At 58.4% G+C, this 14,589-nt stretch overlaps 1 protein-coding gene across 5 annotated transcripts in view; it reads left to right on the top strand.

Moving 5' to 3' along the window:
- Window positions 1-14,194, top strand: part of KCNJ4 (potassium inwardly rectifying channel subfamily J member 4) — a 28,075-nt gene extending 13,881 nt beyond the window's left edge. For 2 of the 5 annotated variants that reach the window (XM_025460009.3, XM_025460003.3), the window contains exon 2: window positions 12,047-14,194. In XM_025460009.3, the coding sequence (XP_025315794.1) occupies window positions 12,086-13,432 (1,347 nt within the window). In that variant the 5' untranslated portion in view covers window positions 12,047-12,085 and the 3' untranslated portion in view covers window positions 13,433-14,194. Of the gene's footprint in view, window positions 1-1,644; window positions 9,506-11,460; window positions 11,745-12,046 lie in introns of those variants that run through there. The other 3 variants (XM_025459976.3, XM_049115294.1, XM_025459988.3) reach the window with 3 other exon arrangements.
- The last annotated feature ends 395 nt before the right edge of the window (window positions 14,195-14,589 follow it).

Raw genomic sequence — 14,589 nt, forward strand, 5'->3', positions numbered from 1 at the left:
TCTTACCTTCCAGACAGGCCCTGGGCTTGTGCCCACCCAGGGACACTGGAAAAGAACATAAACAAGCCCTAGATCCCATCTCAGCCAGGTCAGGGCTCCTGAGCACCCGGCAGTTCGGCAGGTCAGTGCTCTTCAGATTACACGCGGGTCCTGATCCATCAGTGGTCATGAAACTGATTTAGTGAGCTCACTACTTGATTTTTTTAATGACAGAGAAACTTTCAAGTGCTTTGTATGCAGTGAGGGCATTATTTTGTAACACTCTCGTTATAGGTCTTAAAATATATATGTTGTATAATGAATAGCAACGTATAGTGTGTTTGTTTTTAACCTGGGTGTCGGTCAGAAAGTTTAAAAGCCACTGCCCTGTATGGAAATCCTGGCGGCAGCACTGACAGAGGCTCGGGTGTACAGATTCCTTTTTTTCCAGGATGCTCAGTCCCTAAGGATATAAGTGCCGACAATTCCAGGGTGCCACTATTCTGTCTTTAGACCTCCTTGCCGCGGCCCAGCAGCCCACTTACCTCAGAGCTCTGGAGCCCCAAAGCCAGCCCAGGGCCCACTCTGCCCAGCCCAGCCCTGGCCCAACCTCGCTCCCTCGTCCCACTCCCGGCTTGCCCCACATCTTCCCCAGGACCCCTCTAGAAGCCCTCTGCCCTTGCAGACCCTTCATGTTTCCACGTGGAGCTCAGCAAGGCAGGCTTGTGCTTACTCACTCCTCTTCCCCCAGCACATGGTAGGTGCTCAATAAACGTTCATTCATTCCACGGTGATTTATAGAGCAACCCCCGAGGAAGGCACCGAGCTGCGGCGCAGACACACCAGGCAGGAGGGCAGATGCCACTCCAGCTCAGCATAGGCTTAGGGTGACGAATGAATGAATGAATGAATGAATGAATGAATGAGTGGAGTCCCAGAGTCTCTGGCCTTAGGAGCCAGCGGGGCCGAGGGCCAGAATGGTAAGCACGCAGCCCTCTGCAGGGTATAGCAGGCATCCCGACAGGGACAGTCGCTCAGGTCTGTGGATGAGCAGGAGTGTGGGGTGGAAGCAGAGGTGAGTGTTCCTACCGCGGCCTCCGGCCCTTCTGAGAGCTGCCTGCCGCCCCCAGCATCCCCGCCCGCCCTCCGGTCCTTGGAACTTCTCTTAGGGGCCTAGAGCCCTCGGTGTGAATCAGGGATGCCCTGCTCACTCCCCCGGGGACTCTTGGGGGACACCTTCAGAGAAGCTCTGCGGGCGAGTGCCACCGAGGCCTGAGGCTGCCGCTGTCCCGCATTCACTGCCACCCCACAGGACTCAGGCCAGGGCAGGCCTCCTTCTGGCCTCCACTCAGGGCCCGCCTCCGCCGGGAGGTTCTCCCTGACTGCGGTGCCAGAAATAGCTCCTCCTTGGTCACATTCTGTCATAGCCCCTGTTAGGTCCTTCCCGGGGATTATGACAAGCCAAAATTATCTTGTTTCTTTGTCACTCATCGGATGCTTGCTAAGGGTCCACTGTGTGCCAGGCCCTGGGGCCCCGGGGGTGAAGTGGAGATTCAAGATCCCTGCACTGAAGCCGATCGCAAATGAAATCGGTTTGGAGCCGATACAGGCCCTGAGGATCAGGACACAGGCAGCGAGCACGGGGGAGGGGGCGGAGGGGGGAGGCTCTGGGAGGAGGCAGCCTCTGACTCAGACCTGAAGGGTGGCAAGGTGCGAGCAGAAGCAGTGGAGGGACAACGTGGGACCCCAGCCCGTGTGGAGGTGGGATGGCAGGGGGAGAGGCCGTGGAGTTGCGCAGTGGTGATGCTGGGAGCAGGGGGCGCTCTGCAGGCTGCGTGGACACGTCCCACTGCTACGGGGATGGCTGGCTCTGGGAGGCCTGGAGGGTGATGTGCAGGTGTTAGTTAAGGACCCCCTGGGAGGTCGCAGACTGTGATGGGGAAGGCAGGAGGGGGGCCACTGTCTGTCTTGGCGATGCTGGGTTTGCCCTGCCCCTCAGACGGTTAGCAGACGCCCAGTCCTCCCGCGGCTGCTCCGGAGGACAATGGGGGCGGTCAGGGTCCGTGGTATCTTCGGCCAGGCCAGCCTGGGCCCTGCCAGCCGTGTGCATATAGAGGCCGTAGGCCGAGAGTGGCCGTCGGGATTGGGGCCCCCAGGGCCAGCAGGACCCAAGGACCAAGGCAGGGGTGAGAAGTCAGGGTGCCCTTCAGGGCTGCTGAGCCCAGGAGAGGAGCCCCGGAGGGGGCCGTGGAGAGAGTGGGGGAGGACGCTAAGCCATCCCCTTCAAGAAGCGCTTCTGCCCTTTACAGTTTATAAACTCTTACCGTCCACCGCCGCTGCTCATCTTCCCAGCATGCCGACGCAGTGGGCGTTATTCCTCCCCATCTTATGGATGTGACTCAGAGAAGTTAAGGCGTCTTCCCATGGCCACACAGCACAGAAGTCAAGCGTTCTCAGGCTTTTTGGGATCACAGGCCCTTTTGAGGAGGACCTGAATGAATGCTCTGTAAGCCTCAGAAAAATACACATATGTATGCACTAATTTTAAAGCTTTCTATGTGTCTTTTTTTCTGTAGGTAATACATTCATATGGTTCTAAAATTAAAAAGACACAAACAGGAATACAGTGAGAATTCTTCCTCCCACCCCATCCCCAGACACCTGCTTCCCCTCCCCGGAGGCAGCCAGTGTCACCAGTTTCCTGGGTCTCCATCCACAGACAAGCAAATATGTGTGTCTATAAATTTCTTTCCTTTTTTACACAACTGGCAGATACTATACTCAATGTTCATCACTGTTGCCTTTTTTTTTTGGCTTAAAAACACATCTTGAAGACCCACATTGCTCCTTCTGGGGCTCTTTTCCCCCCCGGCTGTGTGAGGTGTCGTTCGTGGATGGGCATCAGGCTGCTCCCAGGCCAGGCTGGGCAGACAAGGGGCCTGGCTCCCCTCGTGTGTGACTGTCTGCAGGCTGAGGCCCCAGGAGGGCACCCAAGTGTCACAGGCAGTCCCGTGGCTCCCGAAGCCACCCAGGGCCTCACAGGGCAAGGCAGAAAGTAAGCCTGGGACATGGCTAGACGTCCCCTACTCCTTCCTTTTCCCATACCTCTTCTTAGGTGTGGCCTGTGGGGGCCCATCAGAAAATCCAGGGAACCTGGTGCCAGTGTGTGTGGCTCAGGGAGACCCTCTCCCCCGCCCGCCGTCAGCCCCAGCTCCTACAGTCTCGTTCACTGAGAGACCAAGGTTGGGGTGGTGATCTCTGCACCTGCCTCCCCTTCCCCTGTTGGGGCGCTTGCCCTGGGCTTGGGCTGTGCTGAGGCCACCTCTGCTCCTGCCCCCTGACCCACCACAGCTTCCGTCCCCAGCACCTTGCCTTCTCCTGCGCAAATGTCCTCACTTTGCCCTTTGTGGCTGAGGAGGGACAGCATCCCAGTGAAAAGAGGATGTGGGGCCGCTGGCCTCATGTGGTCTGGACTGGCCAGGGCTAACTGGGCAGCTGTGTTAAAACTCCTCTTCTCTTGGCTTCGGTCCTGCTGTCCTGCTGCTCTTTCTCCATCGTCCATGTGCAGGAGATGCTCAGAGGCTCTCCTCCCCAGCATTCCTGCCCCAGGCGGCTACACCCACTTCCACAACTTAAAACACCGCCACAGGTGGTCAGCGTCACATGTCTCCGCCCAGACCTCAGGGTCTGAGATGCTGTGGACTTCTCCACCTGAACATCCCATGGCCACCACATGATGGGAACCATCACTCCCTAAATCTGGTCCTCTTTCAGTGTCCCATTGTTATCTGTCCCCAGCACCCCTCCTCCCAACTGCCCCCTGCAACCCGCTGCTACTGCACCCCACATGCTCATCCCTTGGAGCCTGCTTCAAAGCCTCTGGCTTGTAGGGGGTACCACACCTGGGGCCCTAGCACTTCTCATTCCGTGGGTGCACTAGGCTCGGTCAGTAGAGGCCTCAGGATCCACAGGAGCCAAATCGAGGAGGATTTTGTTTTTTCAAAGTAGGCTCCACGCCCAGCATGGGGCCCAATGTGGGGCTTGAACTCAGGACCCTGAGATCTAGACGTGAGCTGATGTCAAGAGTCGGATGCTTAACCGACTGAGCCCCCCCAGGCACCGTGAGGAGGTTTTATTTTATTTTATTTTTTTATTGATTTATGATAGTCACACAGAGAGAGAGAGAGAGAGAGAGGCAGAGACATAGGCAGAGGGAGAAGCAGGCTCCATGCACCGGGAGCCCAACGTGGGATTCGATCCCGGGTCTCCAGGATCGCGCCCTGGGCCAAAGGCAGGCGCCAAACCGCTGCGCCACCCAGGGATCCCGAGGAGGTTTTATTTCTTAAGCCTGGTGCTGAATACACAGGGATTATTGTATTATTCTTTATTCCTATTTGTCTTAAAGATTTCACATGATAATTGAAAAGATCAAACTAGGCAAAACCCAACTGCCTGCCCCCCTGTTTCCTGTGGCCTAGAGGGCAAAATCCATAATCCTTCCCACCCCCTACCTCTGAGGCCTCCTCCTGAGCAAGTTTGCTCTCCATCTTCTTGCTCACGTCACTCTCACTAACTGGACTTGCTGCACTTGACATGCGAAACTCCTTCTGGAATGTTCTACACCCCAGCTTTTACACAGACACACAATTCTCCTCACTGACTCGACTCCCAGTCACTACTCAGGGCTCAGTTTAAATGTCACTTTCTCAAAGAGGCCGTAGGGGACCCCCACCAAACCAGAGCCCCGTGTCCTTTCCCTTACATCATGCCAAACTTTTCCTTCAAGCAGCTTACCACAATTTCTGACTGCCCAGCTATGCAGATGCTATTACGTGTACACTGTCTCTCCCCAGCTGATCCGTAAGTTGGGTGAGTCTATAGCCTGGGTCTGACCCACAGCAAGGGTGCCATGCATAGTAAGTGACCAAGTGACTCTGGAGGAAGAATGAGCAGCAGACCAGGCCCCGAGAAGCCACAGTGAGGCCCTTGGGGATTGAATCCCACCACCAATGAGAGAGCTGAGGTTGTTCTGGAAAATAGAAGCCTCCAGGGATCTGCTCTCACCTTCTAATCCCTGTGTAGAAGAAGGGCACAGGTGTTTGGGGAACAGTCCCTTTGGTGGGACTGTCGGGCCAAGAGAGGTGGCTCCTATGGGGGTGGTGAGCTCTCCGTCAGGGCAGGAGCCAGGTGCTGGCAATGCAGTAAAGGGCACGTCTGCAGGTTGGAGCAGTGACCCTTAGGTCCTGTGGCTACCAGTTCTTGCCATTTGGCCACGACCAGCAGCCTCTCTGGACATTCTGGGGGAACTTGCTTTCTAAGCCTGTTCACCTGCTGGCTGAGTGGCTGGGAGGGAAAGTTGAGAGCTAGGGTGCAAAGCTGGAAGCATGAGCCAGTCCACCCCACATTGCTCCGGGCCTCTCTGGGAACCCAGTCTTCTGTGTGTCTGGCTCTAGAATCAGGGACCATGTCCTGGCTCCAGGTTGCCCTATGACAACTGCCCTATGCCCAGCTTCTCCTTTCCCCAAAGGTCTGATTTGACAGCCTGGCACATAGTAGGGCTTGATAAATGTTTACTAAGTGGAAGAAACATGCAACGTGACAGTGTTTCTTCAGGGCAGGAGAGTAGAGTGTCTACTGAACGTGCTCTGGCATTGACTGCCTGCGTCTAAATCCTGGCTCTGCCACTAATGGGCTGTGTGACCTTGGACAAGTTGCTGAACTTCTCTATGCCTTAGTCTTCTGACTTCTAAAGTAGTGATAATAATGGTAACTTCCTCTGAGGTCACGGTGAGCATGGCAAGAATTGATCAGTGTAAAGCACTCGGAAGAGCGCCGGCACAGAGGAAGGACACGCTAAATGCTCTGAGTGGATTTTGCAATGTCACACCGGTGGCCAGTGGGGGAGGGCCTATGGCGGGGAGGGGGGCGCAGTGGGATTTCATGGTCCAGAAAAGTGTGAGGGAGGAACAGGGTTCATTGAGCCCCCACTATGTGGCCTGCATGTCTGTGACAACTGGCAATCTGCATCAGGCCCTCACGACTACCCTGCAAGGTAGGCATTACCATGTTCCTTTGCAAAGGAAGACACTAAGGCTCACAGAGGTCAGGGGATCTGCTGGAGCGAGGCGGGACCCATCCCACTTCTGGCCCAGTCCTGGAATGGGATGTTGTGGCCACTGCCCTCACTCAGCTGCTCCCAGGACTGGTGTTGGAAAACAACCCGGGTGGGGCCATGTGATGGGTGCAGGGCGGGCTCTGGGGAGCTGCCGCTGAAAATCAGAGGGAGGAGGAGGGCAAGGAAGGACTGGTCAGCCCTGGGAGTGATTTGTACCACTTAGCAATCACTTACTCTGCACTTGGGCATGTGATGTGCATGATCCCATTTTTTCCTCATTACAGTTTTATGAGGTAAGGGCTATTGTGAGCCCCACCTAGAGATGATGAGGATAGGGACCAGAGAGGCTAAGTAATGCGCCCAAGGTCACACAGGCAGAAAGTGGTACAGAGTCCAGGGTTGAAGCCTCTGCAGCAGGAAGATGGGGGTTCTTGAGACTCATGAAGACCTGGGGTCTGAGGAGCAGGACAGGGGCCTCCAGAGGGCTGTGGCAATGTCCCCCATGGCTAGATCCATCTTCAGGTCCCTTTTACTCTTTGAGGAGCACAGCTCAGCTGCCAGGCCTTGAGTCCTTTCTCACCCCATGCAAAGCCCTGTGCGTGCGAGCTGAGTGAACACTCACCCAAACCAGGCCCCAGACAGAGTTGGAGGAGTGGCCGGCCCCGGGGTCCTCAGGGGACTGAGGAAGGGAACAATGGTGCTAATTCCTTCCTGGGTACACTGAGTCAGCCCCTTGGCCCCACCTCATCTCTATTGCCCTGTGCGTGCTCCTTCTGGTAGAGGAAGGGTCAGCCTCCCTGTGCAAGCCCCAGGGGCTTCAGAGATGAAAGGGACTAATCAGACTCAGGAACACCCACCCACAGCTCCTCTGTGCTGGGCACCTTGTTTCATTACATCTTCCTGCTCTCCTGCCAGGGAGCAAATCTGGTCCCCCATTTTGCAGATGGAGAGAAGGAGCACCTGGCTGGAGCAGTTAGTGGTGAAGCCAGGACTTGACGCTGGGTTTCCCAGACCCCATCCCCCGTCCTGTGTCGCCATCATCATCATCATCACCACGACCACCACCACCATCATCTGCATTCCACCTGCAAAGCCCAGTGAAGCCCTCAGCCCGGGGTTTCTGTTCCTACTGGTTATCACACTTGCCTCAACAGGGGTCTGGTGATGTAGGTACTATCGCCATCGTGTCCACTTTGCAGATGAGGAAACTGAGGTCCAAAACTGTCACTAGGAGGTGACAGAGCTGAGATCAAGAGCCACGTCTTGCCACCCAAACACAAGGGCTTCGCCAGTGTGTTCTTTTCCCACAGTTGAGAAGGAGCCGAGTGGTGCAGACAGGCGGTGAGAGCCTAGGGGCTCAGAGGAGGCAGGGCTGTGGCTGGCGGTGCAGGCGGGGAAGATTCAGAGACCGGAGGGGCTGGGGCTGGGCCTGGGGGGCTGCGGACAGACATGGGGGGATCTGGATCCGAGTTGAGCAAAGGGAGCCCAAAGCCAGAGGCTGGGGACCAGGGTGAGCCGGGGACCTGGAGCCAACCGGACCTGAGTGGGAGCCGCTTCTGCTGTGTGACCCCCATTTTCATCCCCACTCCCCAACCCCCAGCCTGTGATTTTTCAGCTGAGAAGAGAAATAATAACCCTGTTTGTTGCTGTGGTTGGTGCTTAATAAATACTTGTTAAATAAACAAAGGGTTGCAGTGACGCTTCAGTGAGACAGACCAGGCGGTGCCTGGCAGGGAGCTGACACTTCCAGAGGGTTCCTTCCCCGAGAGCAGCCACAGAGCAGGACAACAGGTTCAGCTGGCCCCAGGGCTGAGCAGTGTGACCTCGGGCAAGTCACTTCACCTCCCCTATTGTCCCATCCAGTGACCATGACATGCATCAAGGCCCTACAGTCTGGCTTGGTGTCCCTACATGTGGCCTTCTGCCCCTTTTCCTGCCTTCTAGAAAGCCTGCATGGCCCCGGTCTTAGGAAGGGCTGCCCCTGTGGGCTAGAGGCCAGGGTGACATGCCCCTGCAGCCACTAGTGATTTTCCCATGAGTGGGGCAGGTGCACCCAGGGAGATTTGACCTCACAGCCTGCCAGGGTTGCTGGAGTCCACTGGGGCTGCTGTCACTTTATCAGCTTTTCTTGTATGAAGGGTGTTATGGGCAAGGAGGGGGCATTTGGTGTCACCAAATCAGAAGGAAAACATAGTGACAGGCGTGGGGTCTTTTCCTGCCTCCTCTGGACCCCTGGCAGGCAGGGCCTCCAGCCCCACTCAGGGAGGAGCAGGTTAGCAATGGTGCCAGCAAGTTGACAGCCCTGCTGGTCACATTCACTATCTCCTTGAGGCCGGAATGTCCTTGGCTAGCTGCTGCCTCCCTGTGCCACAGCCCTGCTCTTGGCCTCAGTTTCTCTAGTTATCCAGTGAAGTCTGGACTAGGGGCTCCAGATTTTGGACATTTACAGCACCGTAAAATTAAAGGAAAAAAGAAAAAAGCTTGGTAACTGGCACAGCATTGCCAATCCTTCACTTTGCCAAGAAAGGACATTAAGTTTTTAAAGGCAGCCAGCATCTCCCATCCGTATCATTTCCCCAAAGAAAGAATGTTTACCATGAAAGGAGTCTCAGGATGCGCTCAGAATCCCGGATAGTCCCGCAGAGGAAGCTGGCCAGGAAGGGGAAGGTCTCGTCCAAGGTCACCCCGAGAGGCAGTGAGAGGGGCCGGGCCTCCCAGAGCCCCTGCCGGAGGAAGTGTGCCGAAACCGTGTTCTTCTATGTGTTCGTTTCATGGCACACTTGTTGCAAGAGGATGAGACCGGCTCCCTGCCTTCCAGAAAAGTATGGTTTCATTGTAGACATGATCCAGGCACCAGTACAACCAGGGAATGCGCTCTCTCCGACAGAATATCTATATTCAGAGGAGGTGATACCCATCTTCTATGGTCTGTGCCCCATCTTTCTACACTTTGCCCTTGAGCCCTTGGGCCTTTGCCAGGAAGCCCCGCGTGACAAACAAGGGAAAGAAATCCTGGCTGTCTCCCGGTGGTTGTCACATGAAAGCACGATGCCAAGCTTCATACTTTTCACTTTCTGGTCGGGCATTGTGTGGGTCAGCCCACGCGCTGAGGGGTGAGCCTCTCATTCCTGCCGAAGGAGCGAGCAGTGACAGGAATGCTCACTTATTTGGACAGGGCCCCCACCAACCGAGGGTCTTCAGGGGGACAAGCTCCGTGCAGGCTCCTCCATGGCGGAGGGTGATGGGTCGGGGGGCAGCTTTCCCAAAGGCCCAGGAGTGAGCATTTGGGACCGTGGCTGAGCAGAGCAATGGGCAGAGGGCCCGGAATATCGCAGGGGCTTGAGAACACCGCTGTGACCAGGAGAGGAGACGCATGGGTACAGGACAAGCTGTGCCCTGCTGGGCTGAGATGTGAGGCTGGAGGGGATGGGGTGATGGGAAGGGAGGGTTGGGGGTGAGGGTGGAAGCTGGGATGGGGGGTGTTGTGTGGGGACATGTGGAGCATCGGGCTCAATTTGGAGCCTGGGGCTGGGCTCATTCTGCCACTTGCCCTCAGGAACGGGAGAAGTAGGCAGTGCCGGTGAGGGAGGACCAGCAGCCCAGAGTATGCGGGGACCATCTCCCTTATGCTCACCTCCTGGAGAGCCCTGTAAAGAGCCTTCTATGGCATGGGATGAACCCCCCAGGTCAGGGCCAGTCCCTGTGGGCAGACCCTGGGTTCACAGCTGGCCTTGGGTGAGGCCCTCATACTCTCTGGGCCTCAGTGTCATTTGTCAAAGGCCAGGTCACCACACTTTGTCACTCTGTCCTTCTCCCTGGAGCCTGCGGGGGCCAAGCAGGTAGCCTCTCTTCTCTAGCCCCAGGCCCTATCCCAGGCACTCCAGGGAAGAGGCTCCTCCTTCCAGGAGTACCTTAACTTCCCAGGAGCCCCGGCTCAGGGCTGGCCCACCCTGCCTCGTTCGGGGACCCTTAGCAAACCCATCCCAGGTCTGTGCTTCCTGGGCCTCAGATACAAGCTGAGGGTCTTGAAATTGGTGATCTCTGGTTCCTCCCGGCTCTCGTTCCTTCTGTGGGGCTACTGGAGGCATCTGAGACCGTGGGGCAGAGCAGAGAGGGAGATGTTTAGTGAAGGAAGACCTCCCTAAACACCAAAAGGGGCCCCTGACCCCCAATTCCTTAGAGCTACCACCTGGAGCCCTGGCTGTGAGGCCTTGGGCCCAGGGGGGTGGTGGCAGACAGGGTCTGGGACTCCCGGCCAAACTGAGGACCCCTTAAGGGCCAGCACTGCACACCCCTAGTTTGTCTGTTAGATCTTCAGACCGACGGGTCTCACTGGTCCTATTTTCCGGATGAAGAAGCCGAGGCTCACGGCAGCCAAGTGACTTGCCCACGTTACGCGGTGGATGAAGGACTGCAGTGCAGGACTCCGGGGGCCCAGGGAGCACAAGCCGGAGGGGGGGAGGAAGGAGCCGGGAGGGGGGCGGGGGAGGCGGGGGGCAGGGCTCACCCCCCAGGCCTGGCCCAGGGAGGGAGTCTCTCCCGGGAAGAGGGGAAGAGGCGCAGGCAGGCACCAGGCTGTTGATCTCTAAATTACAGCGTTGGCGCGCACCGGTTGCTGCGGCAACGGAGTTGTCCTGAACGGGGAAGTGTATAAACATTGCCACAGATGCACAATTAGATCAGGAAGAAGAATAGAACAGAAAATAGAAACTTCCAGCCTTATATAATTCTGGGCCAAAACGTTACCGGGCGCCCAGGCCCCGGCCCAGCCCCGCCAGCGGCTGGGGCCCTGGGCAGCACCGAGGGCCTCTCCCTCCCGGGCCGTGGCGGGGAGGGGGTGCGGGGAGGGCTGCCCCCCGTGGGCCCAGCTGGTGCTCCCGCCGCCCCCACTGAAACACAGCTGAGGAGGCTGACAGGCAAACCCTGCCTCTCGCCAGCTCCCTCCTGCTCTGGAGCCGCGCGAAGGAAGGCAGGGGGGTGACTGGCTTTGACCAAGCACCTACTACCTCCTGGGTCCTGCGAGGTAGGCTTTGAGCCCCCGATTTTACAGGTGAGGGGAAGTGAGTCTTCTCAGGTGTCACAGCCAGGCAGCGGGTGTGCCTGCCTCCCGGCCTCCGCACGTGGGCCCACGGATGTTGACAGCACCTGGGGGCGGGGGGCACCGAAGGTTAGACACACCTGAGTTTGGATTCGCTCAACAGCTAGCTGTGTGGCCTTGGGCAGGTCACTTCCCCTCTCTGAGCCCTGCTCCCTCACCTGTGACGTGGGACTAGCGATGCCTCCATTGGAGCCAAAGTGTGGGGGCTCCCCCTTCCTCCATCTCAACCACTTCCATTGGCGTCTTCACCCACTTCTGTTCCCAACAGGACCGGGGACAGGACGGGAACCCACATGGGGCTACGGGGCCCAGCACAGTCTCGTAGGACTTTCCACAATGATGGAAATGTTCTGTATCAACTCCGTCGGAGATGGGAGCCATTAGCCACAAGTGGCTACTGAGCGCTTGAAATGGGGAGAACTGAAGTTAAAATTGTATTTAATTTTAAGTAAACGCACAAAGCCGCAGGTGGCCGTTGGCCGCTCTGTCGACAGCACGGGAGGACGGCCAGCCCCAGAGACAGCCAAGAGGGCAGCGGCTGAACCCAGGGAGGTGAGCAGGGGCCAGAGCGGTCACAGCTCCCTCCGCTCAGGGCAGGTGGGGCAGGTGGTGGAGCCGAGACGGGTACCGGGAGGCTCCCCAAACAGGGTGGGGGCCATGGAGGCTCAGAGGGGACAGCCGGTGGCCTCGGCTTCTGGCCCTTGGAGGCGCGGCTCGGGCCCCCACGCTCCGTCCCGCGGTGGGAAGCACCCCGCCGGCCACATTCTGTCCCCGGGCCCAGGAGGTCCTGCGGCTTAGGCCCGGCCCTTCCCTTTCTGAGCCGGCATCTCACCTGTCGGGCTTCTCCTCCCCAGGCCCTGCGTCTTCCCAGGTGACCACGCCGGCCTCAGGACATGCACGGACACAGCCGCAACGGGCAGGCCCACGTGCCCCGGCGGAAACGCCGCAACCGCTTCGTCAAGAAGAACGGCCAATGCAACGTCTACTTCGCCAACCTGAGCAACAAGTCGCAGCGCTACATGGCGGACATCTTCACCACCTGCGTGGACACGCGCTGGCGCTACATGCTCATGATCTTCTCCGCGGCCTTCCTCGTCTCCTGGCTCTTCTTTGGCCTCCTCTTCTGGTGTATCGCCTTCTTCCACGGCGACCTGGAGGCCGGCCCGGCGGCGGCGGCGGCAGCGGCGGCGGCGGGGGCCCCGACGGGCAGTGGCGCGGCGGCCCCGACGGCCCCCAAGCCCTGCATCATGCACGTGAACGGCTTCCTGGGCGCCTTCCTGTTCTCGGTGGAGACGCAGACGACCATCGGCTACGGGTTCCGGTGCGTGACGGAGGAGTGCCCGCTGGCGGTCATCGCCGTGGTGGTCCAGTCCATCGTGGGCTGCGTCATCGACTCCTTCATGATCGGCACCATAATGGCCAAGATGGCCCGGCCCAAGAAGCGGGCGCAGACGCTGCTGTTCAGCCACCACGCGGTCATCTCGGTGCGCGACGGCAAGCTCTGCCTGATGTGGCGCGTGGGCAACCTGCGCAAGAGCCACATCGTGGAGGCCCACGTGCGGGCCCAGCTCATCAAGCCCTACATGACCCAGGAGGGCGAGTACCTGCCGCTGGACCAGCGGGACCTCAACGTGGGCTACGACATCGGCCTGGACCGCATCTTCCTGGTGTCGCCCATCATCATCGTCCACGAGATCGACGAGGACAGCCCGCTCTATGGCATGGGCAAGGAGGAGCTGGAGTCGGAGGACTTTGAGATCGTGGTCATCCTCGAGGGCATGGTAGAGGCCACCGCCATGACCACCCAGGCCCGCAGCTCCTACCTGGCCAGCGAGATCCTGTGGGGCCACCGCTTCGAGCCCGTGGTCTTCGAGGAGAAGAGCCACTACAAGGTGGACTACTCGCGCTTCCACAAGACCTACGAGGTGGCCGGCACGCCCTGCTGCTCCGCCCGGGAGCTTCAGGAGAGCAAGATCACCGTGCTGCCTGCCCCGCCGCCCCCGCCCAGTGCCTTCTGCTACGAGAATGAGCTGGCCCTCATGAGCCAGGAGGAAGAGGAGATGGAGGAGGAGGCGGCAGCCGCTGCTGCCGTGGCCGCAGGCCTGGGCCTGGAGGCGGGCTCCAAGGAGGAGGCGGGCATCATCCGAATGCTGGAGTTTGGCAGCCACCTGGATCTGGAGCGCATGCAAGCCACCCTCCCTCTGGACAACATCTCCTACCGCAGGGAGTCTGCCATCTGACCTCCAGGCCCCGCCCTCGTCACTTCCCACAAGAGCCTCTGCCGGGGGGTGGGATGCCAGGACACCCCCTCCACACTCAGGACAGAGCTGACCCTGGCCCCATGGACCTCCTGGAGGGAGGTGGGGGCTTCAAAGACTGGGGAACCCCTTCCTATTGACTCCAGAGCCCAGGCCTGGGAAGGGCCCAGGATCCCCTCTGCCCTGTCAGCCTACCTACTGGCATCTCGGGGACCCCAGACCCACCACCCTTTTCCCACTGACACTTCAAGGACGTGCCCCCTTTACTCTCAGAACCTTGGGGAAGGCGGCTGGACTGCTGGGGGGTGGGCATCATGGGGTTCTGGGGTGGGCAGGGGTTAGTGTGGGGGGAGGGAGGGCGGGGGTGCGTTTCTTTTGCATGACTGTGACCTGTTGCTCTTGACTTTCTTTTGTAAATATCTATAAATGGAGAGATGGAGGCACCAAATCCACCTTCTGCCATTTGTACCTGCAGGATGAGGAGGTGCGGTCCCTCTCTGTGAACCCCTCCCCCTCCCGGCCCAGTGAGCCTAGCCCCTTCCCCCCCCCCCACCCAGCTGGCTGGTCCCCAAAGCCAGCCATCCTGGCCCCTGGATGGTGTTGGGTTTGGGTGCAGAGGTGGGGCCCCAAGAGGCAGGACGAGGACCATCCCCTCCCTGTGGTCCCTCCGGATCCCCGGGGTCCAGCCCAGATTGACAATGGAGTTTGTAACTATATATTTTTAATAAAGTATATGGTCCATTAGGGGTAGGCTGATTGAAGATGACAAGCAGAAGAGAAGAGATAGAGTGAGAGAGAGAGACCAACATGATGTGAGTGTGTCTGTGTGTGGTACGTATGTGTCCCTTTCTGAGACACTGACCCTTGGAGGGGACTTTACCGCCTGCCATTCTCCTTCCTGGGATCCAATGGGAGAGATCCCCAGCAGGCTTCAGAGGACCTGGGCTTTGCTACTTAACAGCTGTATGGCTGCCAGCAAGTTGCCCATCTGCTCTTGGCCTCAGTTTCACCATCCGTAGAATGGGATGAGCCACTGCTCCCTCCTGAGAGATGATGGGCAGGAAAGCCCTGTGTGGATGTCAGCTAACCCTCTGTAACCAGGGGGAAGTGGGGAAGGCCTGCCTGGTTACATCTACACA

Source organism: Canis lupus, chromosome 10 (genome assembly GCF_003254725.2).
Source record: "Canis lupus dingo isolate Sandy chromosome 10, ASM325472v2, whole genome shotgun sequence".
Classification (NCBI taxonomy): Eukaryota; Metazoa; Chordata; class Mammalia; order Carnivora; family Canidae; genus Canis; species Canis lupus.